We start from the raw sequence: 14,748 nt of genomic DNA on the forward strand, positions 1-14,748 counted from the left end.
CTGGTTCTATCTTATACTGCCCCAAATCCATTTTACTTATTGCTTCCTGAAATAGAACGTTGACAGAGCTGCCTGAATCCACAAATATCCGGGCTACATCATAATTTGCGATCATAGCTCTTATTACTAGTGCGTCATTATGGTTGCTAGCCACCCCTTTCATATCTTCCGGTCCAAAAGAGAGTGTCGGGCCAGTATGGACAATCTGATTGTCGATCTCCATATTCATTAACTTTCTGCTGCTAGTCTTCCTGGCTCGGTTGGAACACCATCAGTAGGACCTCCAGAAATCATGTTGATAGTTCCTCGAGCGGGCGGGGCTGGTCTCTGATGAGATCGGTCATCCCTGGGCTGTTCTTGATTGGGTTGGTTGAAATCTTCATGGGGAGGAGCAGTCCGAGCTCTTTGTCTTGACTTTCCTCCCTGTCCCCTGTTCGGGCGATACCTTTCCTGCCGAGTCAATATGTTTTTTAATTCAGAGTGTTGCTGTATTATTCTTTCAATTTCTTGATCTAATTGACGACAGTCCTCTGTCGTATGCCCATACTCATTGTGAAAGTGACAATATTTATCTGATTCCCTATTACGAGGTCCCTTCTCAGCCCAGGGAGGCCTCTGCGTGAGTTTACGATCGTCACAAATTTGTAAAGCTCGTACTTTGTTCATGCGTAAAGGGGTGAGAGAAGTGAACTCTCCCAACAAAACGGGCCGGAATGGCTGTCCCATTCCCGAGTTATTGTTAGGAACCCTATTACCCTTTGGACTTTTTGGTCGTTCCCTCTTCATAGCAGCTCTAGAAACCTGTATTTCTTCCATGTTGACATATTTCTCCGCTCGGGCGAGTAGTTCCTCGTATGTTTCCGCTGGTCTTTTTATTAGGGATTTGAGAAAATCTTTTGTATCCAGCCCTTGCATGAAGGCACTGATAAGCAGATCTGGTGTCGCAGCGGGTACCTCAAGAGCCAAGGCACTAAACCTGCGGATATATACTCTCAAATTTTCATGCTCCCTTTGCTTGATTGCGAAGAGACTGAAAGTAGTAGTAGGATGTTTTTTGCTACTGGCGAAGTGGTGCACGAAGGATTTGCTAAAATCCTTGAATTCCTTGATCTCTCCGGAGCGTAACATATTGAACCATTGCTGGGCTGGTCCTATGAGAGTAGTAAGAAAAGCCCGACACTTAATCTGATCAGAATATTTATGCAACAGAGCTGCATTCTCGAAGCGCGCTAAATGGTCTTCAGGATCTCCCTTGCCATCATATTCTCCAACATGAGGCAATTTGAACTGCTTGGGGAGGTCGGCGTCCAATATCTCCTGAGTAAAAGGAATGTTTCTGGTTGTGGTAGCTAGGTACCCGACCTGCTTCTTCCTTAACTGCTCCATCTCCTCCTTCACTTTGTGATCTCCTCGAGGTGGGCATTATGATCGAGGTGCGGAGGATTGGCCTCATCCCTTTCCGCCAAAGCCCTCTGAACAGTCTGAGTTACTAACTCCTCTAAATTTGGGTGATTTCCATTCTGATTAGCCATCGAAACTCTTTTTCTTCAAATTCCCACAGACGGCGCCAATTGATGATGTCGAAATTTTACCTCGGGTTCGGTCTGGTAGAATGGATCCTCCAAATCCTTTAGAAAGTAGGTCAGGTCGGGTATGGCAGAACTGCACAAGCAACAGCTAGGTCAAAGGGACGCCGAAAGTGTTTTCGGTGTGACCCTTCCGATGCCTAAGTCAGTGTCTTGAAGGCAGAGGGTATGATTAATGCGAAAACTGAGAGATATGAGTGCGTGAATATAAAAGTGAGTAATGAATAATACAACCATAACAATACCTGTATTTATAGGAAAAATAGAGTAAGTTACCTAGTCGAATTATAACATGTCCTGTACTGGGACTCTTCATCCATTGGACCGCCTTCAAGTTTATCCCCATCTCATAAATATCTCGAGATGGTCAAACTTATCCACAATGCATGTAAGAGAAGTCCATCCAGCACATTAGGGGCCAGCTCTGGTCGGCCCATAAATAACAGCCCAGTTTAAGTAAAGCCCTAACAGGTGTAAAACTGGGCTGGACCTTACCTAATGATTATAATTCAATAATTGGGCCAACCCTCATAAACCCATAACGAACGGATTCGGGTTAAATAATTTCACGGGGTATCAAAGTTCCTTCGCACGGAACTCTAAGGATGAATGGAGATGAAGCGGCTCATTTAACCTATTTTATTAACTAATTATCATTATGAATCAATTGCTCGTAAGTTAAAATAATTAATGTTATTGATCAAATTGTTATGATATGCAGCAGACCGAGAACAATGGCGGTGAAGATTGCCCATCATGGTTGGAATTGGCACACCTCGCTGAGCTACAAGCTAAAAAGTCCGCCGTCGAATCAAGTGTTCGAAATGTAGAAGACAAACTCAATAGGTATATCGAGACACTACAAATAAAACCGTGATCAAGGTCGGCCAAGGTGAAGAAGGGAAGGCCGTGAGAATACTTTTGAAGAACAATCCGAACTGGAGAGGCACTTCAAAATTCTAGATACCTACAATCAACAACTACAATTTGAAATACAACTGAAAACTATTTTGAAAGACTTGGACAAAGAAGACAATGTCACTATTAAACTCTCTAAAAAATAATATTGATCACATGTTAGGATTTTAAGTTTAATTTATAATTTTATGAATGTTAAATTAAACTTAAAATCCTAACATGTGACTAATATTATTTTTTCGAGAATTTAATAGTAACATTGTCTTCTTTGTCCAAGTCTTTCAAAACACTTTTCAGTTGTCTTTCAAATTGTAGCTTTTGATTGTAGGTATCGAAAATTTTGACAGTGCATCTCCAGTTCGGATTGTTCTCCAAAAGTATTCCCACAACATCCACTTCATCACCTTGGCCGACCTTGATCATGGTTTTATTTGCCAGTGTCTCGATACACCTGTTGAGTTTGTTTTCTACATTTCGGATACTTGATTCGACGGCGGACTTTTCGGCTTATAATTCTATGAATATCCATCGATTTCCTTGTACTTTATCCTATATTCCTATTACATCTATGATCTATTATATTAGTTTATTACCACTACAATGTTGATATATATATAAAACTACAGATATACTATTAAATATAAAAATATTATTATTAAAGTATTAGAGTAGGTAAAGGATATTTCGGTTCATATTGAGTAAAATTAAATAGTTAGTCATCTTCTTTATTTGGAAACTAATAGGTCAATCATTTAAGATTAATAAAAATAATTGGTAAGTAATAATATAATATTGAAAATAGATAAACTTCAATGCAATTATGCAAAGTATTTAAACGATGAGTTATATATTTTTAAAATATGAATACAAATATTTTTTTAAAAGGTGTGCTAATCTGTTTTAGAAGTTTTGAATTTACCAGTTTTTCCTCTATACAAACTATCGTGATTTTATATTTAAATTAATTAAATTAAATCACATAATTTGACTTAAGTTATGTGGTCAAATTGAATAGATGAGGCGGGGGCAGGATTTTAATTTGTGGTCAGTGTCCCTAAAAATAATTAAAAATTTTCGTTTCATACATGTATAAAATTAAGTGGTTTTTTCTCCTGAAAAAATAAACTTGCTGATCATATTCTGGCATGCGAGAGTAACTAATGAAGAAATAATTAGGATTGCAAATCTTTCCGACCCTATTTAATTTTGTGTTAATACATTATTTGATTTGATTGATAGATTATAATTTATTTGATTTAATTGATGTAAAATTATTAATTAATAAATAAATAAATAATATGACGAAAATAAGGCGAAATTAATTTGGATAAGTTATACATAGATTAATAATACATCAAACCAAACAATGTCTATTTTTAATATAATGATTCTACAGACTAATTAAGTTAGAATTTGAGTTGAATTGGGAAATATATATGTGTCAGAGTAATTCAAGAATTTCCTACCTTAAATACATAGCCAAGCTAGCCATGGATTTAGGTTAATGTAATTAAAGAAACACAAAAACTCGGACGGTGTCATGGGTCGACTTGAACCGAGTAATTGATTTGTTCCTAATCATAATTCGAGAAATCGTTTCCATAAATATATAATTATCCCAAGGAATTTGTTTGCCTTGTCACCCGAGGAGAATATGGGCTTTTTTAAAAAAATAATATAAAATTAATTATAAATTATAAAAATATATCATTTAGTAAAATTTATAAAACTATTATAATCCGGAACTTAGAGTCCCGGATTTGGCAGGAATTCTGCCATGTGTGGCAGAACCATGGCAGGCTCGTGCCAAATCGGGACAAAGCGTCTCGAATTCTTTTTTTTTCTTTTTTTTTAAAAATTGAAATTAGTAAAAATAATAAATAAAATCCAGTCAACAATATTTAATTAATAAATCAAAGATTTAAATATTTATGCACTAAAATAATTATCATAAAATGAAAGTAATTCCATTTAATTAATTTTTCTTTAATAAATTAATTAATTGACTAAATTTATAAATTAAAATTAGTTTTATTAACTACATTATTAATATAAATATTAAGTAGTTAAGTCAGAAACAAATTCCTTGTCACGACAGCGCACAACTTTCCGAATTTTTTTAAAAAATTAATATAAAAATTATTTTTTTATAAAATATATCGATTTTAAAAATTTAATTAAACTGATACAATCCAAAACAATATATGTTTTGGATTCAACAGGTATTATGCTATGAGTTCTGTCATAATGACACAACACCTATTGAATCCGGGATAGATTCTCTTGGATTCAAAAGGTTTTATTATTTTTTTGTCGATAAATAGTTTCGGATAGAATGAAAAAACGAAAGAAAATTAATTGATTTGATTTACTAAATAAAAAATATTTAATTAAATGGAATTATAATAAAAAATTAAATATTGTGGGCACGTTGAAAATGGTTTAATTTGTACATAATCAACTTATAAAGTCAATTTTACCATTTACCTACATTATTTTAAAGCCTAATATTTTTTTAAAATTAAAATAGATACTTATTTTATTTTTCAAAATTATTTTATTAATACAATTATAAGCATAAATTTATATTTATTTAAATTTTATATTATAAAAAAAGATCGTACTGATTGTACGAAATATTTTAAATATTAATTAATACAAACATGCATATACACACACACACATGTATATATAACAATTAATAGATTATATATTCAAAAATAATATATATTAAAAATATATAATAAAAGATATTTTTCTGTTCATCTATGTTATAAATTTATTATTTATATTAATCAAATTAAAAATAATATATGTGTGTGTATATTTTCATTTATGATCTAAACATTTGTTGAAATTTTTTTCTTATACATAATATATAATCTTTTTTTTATAGTATAGTAATTAGTAAATATGAATTTATATTTAAAATTGTAATTAATATAATTATTTAAAAGACAAAAATATGTATGTAGTTCAATTAATCAATTTAATAACAATATTCAACTTAAAGGCAATTTAGTTCAAGGGCGAAATTGCCTTTTAAGTTTGATCATATACCAATTAAACCATTTTCAATAGTTCATGTATCAATTTGACATTTTATCAATAGTTCATGTACCAAAATAATTTTAATCTTTCATAAAAATAACTAATTGACTAAATTTATAAAATAATTAGATTTAGTTTTATTAATTACACTATTAATATAAATATTAAGTAGTGTATTAATATTGCTAATATGAGTATATAAAGTAAAAAAAATTACAGTTATAAGTTTAATTAGTATAATATTATTATTATGGTTTTATTTGATAATATTTTGTATTAAAATATTAGAATTTATAAATTAATTTTTCATAAAACATAATAATTAATTTAATTTACAAATATTTTCTATAAAAAATAGAGAAATTACGACACAAAAACAAATGAAAAGTAAGTTACGATTTTTAAAAAAACATTAATTCATATTACAAGTAAAAATTGTACAAAAAAATTAAACACATTATTATCAAGAAATATACAATTAATAAAATAATTAATTATTACATATTAATTTTTAACAAATCACTCGAATGAAATTAGAAACAAATTCAACAAATATGATAATAATCTAAATATATTTAAAAAATATTATAATAATAAATATTTAAAAAACATAAAATTACTTTAAGATTAATATTAACATTAGTATTAAATATTAATAGTATTTATCATTTAACAAAATGATACATTTAAAAATAATAAAATATTATGATATATTAATATTAATATTAAAATTTAAATATTATTTTTAAATACAGACTGATGATGGTGGTAAAACCAGGGCCTGGGCTATCAGGGTAGTGTTGTGGGCCTGATGTGGTGACCGGGCTAATGAAAGTGATATATGAACTGCCCTTCCTTAATCGAGATGAACTGCACACCAAAAAAGGGGATAAAAAGCACGTTAGTGGGACGCCGGAGGAAGTTCCGGCGGGGCCACTTCGATGCTTAAGTTAGACTTAGAAATAGAGTGGGCTTTTTAGAGAAAAATGAATATAGTGCTTTTGAACTTTAAGTGAACATACCTCTACCAATATCTGTGACCAGATATTTAAAGGCCTTGGAGTGAGAGTGTCACTCCGCAATTCCAGGGTAGTGGCCACGATCTGGATCGTGGGTGTGGTAGTTGCCCATGTTTGCCTGTCACGTACGATGAACCCGGAAAGCTAGGGTTGGTGATAATCGTGGGGATCATGCCCCTAAAACACGGGCCTTAAATAAGTCCTGCAGACCTGGTTTTCCGGGCTCCTGAGGCTACTGGGCTACCTTAATACAGCCCTACCAGTCTGGGTCATTCGTGTCCCGAGCCCCCTGGCTTACCGGGACATCACTACTCATCCCAAAAATAGTCGGGCTAGAGTCTTAATCACTGTCTCGACTTACGGTTCCGCCACCCTTGCTTTAATACAACCCTGTAATCCCTGACTGTTTATGCCCCTGTTTCCCAGGGCATATGCGGCCCTGCTCCCCGGTCTTGCCGGGGCATCACTACTCAGCCCAAAAATAGTCGGGCTAGAGTCTTACTCGTTGTCCCGACTTACGGTTCCGCCACCCTTGCTTTAATACAACTCTGTAATCCCTGACTGTTTATGCCCCTGTTTCCCAGGGCATATGCGGCCCTGCTCCCCGGTCTTGCCGGGGCATCACAGACAATATTTACTTTTTTTTATTATAATAACCTTTAATTAAATATTCTTTTATGTAGTGGATTAACCCAATTAAAGAATAAGTTTTTTTTTTTTTCATTTTCTTATTTTATCCGAAACTATTTATTGACAAAAAAAGTGATGAAACTTTTTGAATCCGAGAGACTCTGTCCCAGATTCAACAGGTGTTGTGCCACTATGGTAGAACTCATGGTAGAACATCGGTTGAATTCGGGATAAATTGTTTCGGATTGTACTAGTTTTATGAAGTTTTTAAAATTAGTTTATTTTATTAAAAAATTATTTTTATATTAATTTTTTAATTAAAATAACCGGAAAGTTGTGTGCTGACGTAGCACAAGAAATTTGTTTCTAACTTAAGTACTTAATATTCATATTAATAGTGTATTTAATAAAACTAATTATAATTATTTTAAAATTTTAGTCAATTAATTAATTTATGAAACATTAAAGAAATTAATTAAATGAAATGACTTTTATTTTATGGTACTTATTTTAATAAAAAAATCTTTAAAATCTTTGATTTATTAATTAAATATTATTAACTATATTTTATTTATTATTTTTACAAATTTCAAATAGATAAAAAAAAAAAGGAATTCAGGACACTTTGTCCCGGTATGGCAGGAGCCCTGCCATGGTTCTGCCACCATGGCAGAGGCCTGCCAAATCCGGGACTTAGTGTCCCGGATTGTAATTGTTTTATAAAGATTTAAAAAATGGTTTATTTTTATAAATTTTTTAATAATTCTATATTATTTTAATAAAAAAGCCGGAGAATATGGATATCCTACTTCCCTTAGGGCATCTCCAAGCAGGGTTTCTCTCCAACCCTGAACGCTACTTTAAAGTAGCGTCCAATGGTTTTTAACCCTGCGTTTGCGCCACATTTGGCGCAGGGGTCTTTTACTTTTTTTTTTTAAATTTTTTATTGTTATTTATTATTTATATTAAATTAATATAAAATAATAATAATTTAAAAATAAAATTTTAAATATTAATAATGATTTGTAATTCGAGGGCTCTTTTACTTTTGTTTTAATTCTTTTTTTTGTTATTTTTTATTTATATAATAAATAATTTTATTAAATTTATATAAATTAATAATAATTTTAAAAAAATTTAAATATTAATAATGATTTGTAGTTATGGTATTATTTATGGAATAAATATTTTGTGTTATAATAATTAAAATATTTAATAATTTTGGAGAATATTAGACAATGTAAATAAATAATACGAATTATATGATTGAATTAAACATTCAACATAAATTTATAATAAAAATACAAATTCAAATACATAACTAAGCATTGAAACACACAACTGAAATTAAAATACAGAATCAAATACTGAATAAATGCAAAGATGATAAACCAGAAACAAACTAAATCATCAATAATTTGGAAAATCTGATCCAGAACCAGATCCTCCAATATCACCAAAATATTGGCCAAATGAGTTGCCTTCTAAAAAAGTAAAGTAAAAGGAATAATCTGTTCAGAATATTCTTTTTAGAGTAAGATTTGAAGTAAGTGGGTTGGAGATGAATGTTATATTTGGTGCAAAAATTGCACTATTTTAGAGTAGAGCTGCTTTAAAATGAAGTTTTGGGTTGGAGATGACCTTACAATTCGTCTATCTATTTTTATATATAGCTTTCTCCTGCGCGTAAAATCGCAATCTGGCGACAATTTTCTTCTCCCCTAGCTCTTTTGTTTCGTTTATCTAACAAATTGATTTGTCACCATGAATGCAACTAAATCTCCCCTACAGATTATCGCAGTCTATTTCACTTGTAATTCGAGTGTCTTTTTTTGTTTATGGACTCAATAATAATGTTGTTAAGTGATTGTAGATAAATTGGAAACAATGAAAATCAAAGTAGGATAGCCAAGGGCAGAGTGCCGCGGAATTGGAAAGGTGCATCATCAAGAAAGATGGAGATCAACAAGGTAATTTTATTAAATTAATTATTCTATGCATAATTTGTTTCAAATTAATAAATATATATATGTAGATCGAAGATGTTATGCATGATATAAACTTTAAACTAAATAGCAGCAGCAGGCAAGCATTAATTACTGCCAAGGGGTGGACAGAATCAGTGATCGATCTGCCGGATGATATTCTTGTCTCCGTGATCTCTAGGTTGACGGTGGCAGAGGCTACGGCCACCGGCGTCCTTTCGACTCGCTGGCGGCACCTTCACATCCTCATCCATGAAAAATTCGACCCTAACCCACCCCATGGGGTAATACCATCCATCGTCTCGTTTTCTGCCCATCTCAACAACAAATCTTCATCAGATCAAGGAATTAAGCTATAAATGGCGTCTTGGACTCGCACAGGGACGTTGGGATTTTGGAAGAATTCAGAGTGGATTTACCTTGTTTGCGGGGAGCCAATATGAAGAAGTGGCTCGAATTCGCTTTGGAAAGAAAAGTTGAAAACAATGCAGTAGTACCTGGCCTAGAATCTCTCAAAAAACTGTGTTTGCGAGGAGTTCATGTGGAAGAGAGAGATGTGAGTCTTTTTCTGTTATCCTTAGCTGGCCTCGAATGCCTTTCCATCTCATTTTCTGAGAAATTGAGAAAAGTAAGGGCCTTCGGGCATTCCAAGTTGAAGATATTGAACATCTCTTCATGTAAAAACAACGATGAAAGGATATGATAATTGAATTATTGATGATAAAAAAAAATTGAATTAGATAAGTATATATATATATATATATAGTAAAATTTGATTAAATATATGGTGTTTGGTGTGATTTTAATACTATTGATTGATTTTTTTTTTATTATGTTGTGATGAACAAATACCCCTATGATAATTTAATTAATTTGATATAATATTATATATTTTAATTATGAAATGAGATAACTACGAAGTATTATATTATTTTGCCTTTTTCCTGTTGTATTTTTAAAATCAAATGATACCTGTAAACTAAAGAATTAATCTTATAATATGAATAAATTTCCAAAACAATATATCATTTACTTTCCATAATAAAATCGATTAGTTATGCCATTTTATTCCTTAAAATATTTCATAAATTTTTTTTTAAATTTTTCATTACAATAAATAATTTGAATTTAATTAAGTCGCACAAATAGATTGCCACAAACTTCAGAGCTTTAAAAAATTGGTCCGACATCAATAACCATAATATTCTTCCATACGAAGTTGTATAGTTTCATTTTCATATAATCCTGAAATATAATTAACAAAATATGCCGCACTTTATGGTGTTTTTGTGAGAACCCGATTTTTAAATAAGAAAAGCCCATTCAAATCGGGGTAATACAACCCAAGAATTTAACAAATTCGACCCATGAAAACTTAATTGTTGCGGTCCAAATTTCAAAACTTGGCAGTTAAGAAATTAGAATTTGAAATGACAATCAACCAAGGATTACAATAATTTTTTCTTCCATATTTTGGCCTCGTGATAGTCGAATTCTAGAGAATAGAATCAACTAAGTTTTGGGACAGATCTTGCAGAATAACTGTAGCCCTTATTAGCCAAAATTAAGGATGATTTATGCCTCGTAAAATCTGCAAATTCACTCCCTCTAACCCTATACTTACACGTTCAAAAGATGCATGCAGAAGAAACACACCTAAAAAACCACATAACAGAACTTTAGTTCGTCACTTTTACTAACATTAAAATTCAATCACCAACATTCCAAATATTTCACACTATGTTTTAAATATCTTGTACAAATTTCAACGAAATCCAATGGTTAGATTTCTCGAAAACACCTTCCCAATTGGATTGTACAAATTCCACTTGAGAAAACCAGCAGCTTATGTTTGTCATTGTTTATGTGCTTCAAATTACATCAAAACCCAACCTACACCATTCACAACAGATTTCACCCTTTCTTGAATGTGTTGATCAAATTTCATATCGATATGACGATTCAAACGGTCTCTGACGCTTCTACAGAGTAACGGATTTTGGGACCTATGCAAATCCGAAAATTTCTCCCACTCTCCTTATTGTACGTATTCTTTTTAGTGACCTGCGTCATATCAACTAGGAACACACTTCATAATTTTCTAGACTTTTGGGCCTAGAGTTGTCCATTCTCAAGAAAGATTGCTACCCATAGTATTATCCCAAGTTTGAGATACCGTTCTTCAACGAGGAGCGCACGTGAAGCAAAGAAATTTCGACCATCTAGGATCCTCTCTCGTTTTCGTACCAAATAACGGTAAGTAGGCTTATGTATATGCTTTAAAAGATTATTGTATTTTCTTTAAAATTCGATCGTACACCATGTGATTCATGTTTTTCTATGTATAAGATTTATTCTATTCCATATGATTCTTTCTTGTGATTATGTTTGCGTTGAAAGATTTGATCGTAAACCAACTGTTTCGTGTCCCCTGAATTTTACGTGTTTCATTCATTCCTTTCGGTTATTCGTTATGCTCCAAGATTTTTAAACGACACTGTTATGATTTTATTTTGAAGTGGAAAAATATGTAATGTTATGGTCCTGTACGGTAGGTATAAAATCATACTTATGGCCTTGTACGATGGATATGATAATGATAATAAAAATGTTGTCCGTGCTTCGACTGCAACTAAATTAAAAATGATGAAGATACTGTTAATACTATTAAAAATTATAAACTTAAAAAATAGCAATCAGGAGTTTTGTTTCCCTTGATAGGAAGTTGATATAAAAGTGAAAAATATTTGAGACTTAGTTGAAAATGGTCTAAATAGAGATAATGTGTGGTTATGTTTTAAAAACCGTATCAATGAAAAAATGGTTATATATCATCTAAGGGCTCGCTCAATTTTTAAGTTCAACTCAGCCTCTCGAAATCTCAAATGTAGCACTGTGTGTACACTATGCATGTCATATTTATATATCTCATCGATACTACATTGGTTTGTTGCAAATTAGTGTGCGTACTATCGTGCGATATACTACGGAATTGTGTCAATCTATTAAGATAATTAAGGACGAAAGACAAGAAGGGTCTAGACTGAGCTTCAGCCCAACCCAGCCCCTTCCTTTATTGGATATTGGCTATATATATATATATATATATTCTCAATTTGTAATGTTTTACACACTTCAGCCAGTGACGATTTATCATTTTAAACCCAGCCCACTACTTATTTAATTTCTTAAACCTTTAATTGTTCATCTCTTATTATTATTGGTGCACAACTTGAGTCGTTGAATGACACTAGCTAGTCACGACTAGCCACTGCTTTATTGCACCAATTTTTTTTTAATTTATTCGTATAATTTGAGATTATGGTTTAATAATTTGTGTTACCTTTCATGCTATGTTTTTGTTGTTTTTTTTCACTTTTGTTTAAATATTTTTATTACTTCTGTATTTTTTGTGTTATGGAAATGACATGATGTTTGCTAATATGGATTTTGTTAAAAATGATATATATCTTGTATTGAACTAAGTTAATTAGGTACTATTTATAAAGAAAATAATATGTGAAAATATTGTTTTGTGTATATGATTTTTATTATCAAAATATTTGACAGCTCACGGTTTTGTTATTTCACAAAAAATTTTGTATAGTCTTTTCACGAATTAATTTTATTACTATTACACAATATTTTTGTATATTCGTTGAATTCTTATCCTTAATTATTATATATTTTGGCGCATTAATATTTTGATAATGAATTCAACCCCAGATAGAAATCTTGTCCTGCGTATAATTCTAGTTTTTGACGCCAATTATTACATATATTCTCTCAATATTGTACAAGTATATTCATAGTTTCTTAGAAAAATCAATCAATTTTTACCCTCAATTAACTTCGCCTATTATGCTTCGAAAAAAGAAATTAACTTCGCCTATTGGATTTTCTCACTCAAACTTTTGCAAGTAGGCCCACATAGTTCCAAAAACCGAAACCAGAAATTAATTTTTCAAATTCGATTTAAATAAAATTTAATTTTTGATAAAATTGCAAATTTGGTTTTGTATATTTGTCACTTTGAGATTTTGGTCTTCTATGTCTTCGCCCATTGGATTTTCTCACTCAAACTTTTGCAAGTAGGCCCACATAGTTCCAAAAACCTAAAAACGTTTTGTTTCCTCATTGTTTGGAATATATAGGAATCGTAACTTCAATTCCATGGTTTCGATTCTTATTTTTTAGACGTTATGATTTTGATTCCCAGTTATTAGAAACTCTCGTCTGGCTATTAACATGTGAAAGCAGCCACACAATCCTTACATACACTATCCAAAAATATTAAATTACCGAAACATTTGTCAAGTAAACCTATATACAAATTTATATAATTTTCGACAAAACATAAAACAAAGATTTATAACATATATATGTGCAAGTATGTTCCAAAGTATTATGAAATGTTCTAACAAAGACTTCACATGATCACATAATATTCTCTAGCTAATTCTTCATGCAGAGTTTGTTACAACATTTCAGAGCATTGAAGTTACATGCCTTTGTACAAATTTACTCGGAAATATTTCTTAGTCAATTAATTCCATTAGAAAGTTGTATAAAGAGATTTGAGACAATCTTTGACCATCCTTTCTCGGATGTTTTAGAACAAATCGCTCACCTATATATTTGTGGGTCATCCGAAATGATTTTTAAAATTTATTAAGCAAATACAAAGAGCTCTCTTTCCAAGTTCCTTCGCACAGAACTCTAAGGATGAATGGAGATGAAGCGGTTCATTTAACCTATTTTATTAACTAATTATCATTATGAATCAATTGCTCGTAAGTTAAAATAATTAAAGTTATTGACCGATCAAATTGTTTTGATATACAACACACCGATAGTAAGGGAGGTGAAGATTGCCCATCATGGTTGGATTGGCACGTCTCGCTGAGCTACAAGCTGAAAAGTCCATCGTCGAATCAAGTGTTCGAAATATAGAAGACGAACTCAACAGGTATATCTAGACACTAACAAATAAAACCATGATCAAGGTCGGCCACGGTGATTAAGTGGATGCCGTGGGAATACTTTTGGAGAACAATCCGAACTGTCTCGGTACCTAAGATCAACAATTACAATTTGAAAGACAACTGAAAAGTGTTTTGAAAGACTTGAACAAAGAAGACAAGGTTACTATTAAATTCTCGAAAAAATAATATTGTTCACATGTTAGGATTTTAAGTTTAATTTATAATTTTATGAATGTCGCATTTATTTCCTTGTATTCATAGAATTATAAATAAGCTTAAAATCCTAATATGTGACCAATATTATTTTTTCGAGAATTTAATAGTAACATTGTCTTCTTTGTCCAAGTCTTTCAAAACACTTTTCACTTGTCTTTCAAATTGTAGCTTTTGATTGTAGGTACCGAGAATTTTGACAGTGCATCTCCAGTTCGGATTGTTCTCCAAAAGTATTCCCACGGCATCCACTTCATCACCTTGGCTGACCTTGATCACGACTTTATTTGCCAGTGTCTCGATACACCTTTTGAGTTTGTCTTCTACATTTCGGACACTTGATTCGACGGCGGACTTTTCA

At 31.6% G+C, this 14,748-nt stretch overlaps 1 protein-coding gene across 1 annotated transcript; it reads right to left on the bottom strand.

Moving 5' to 3' along the window:
* Positions 1 to 228: 228 nt before the first annotated feature.
* LOC140860667 (uncharacterized) lies at positions 229 to 1,386 on the bottom strand. The gene has a single exon (XM_073263673.1). The coding sequence runs from the start codon at positions 1,384 to 1,386 to the stop codon at positions 229 to 231; it is 1,158 nt and encodes a 385-aa protein (XP_073119774.1).
* Positions 1,387 to 14,748: the final 13,362 nt, after the last annotated feature.

The sequence above is a fragment of the Henckelia pumila genome, chromosome 4 (assembly GCF_033568475.1).
Source record: "Henckelia pumila isolate YLH828 chromosome 4, ASM3356847v2, whole genome shotgun sequence".
Classification (NCBI taxonomy): domain Eukaryota; kingdom Viridiplantae; phylum Streptophyta; class Magnoliopsida; order Lamiales; family Gesneriaceae; genus Henckelia; species Henckelia pumila.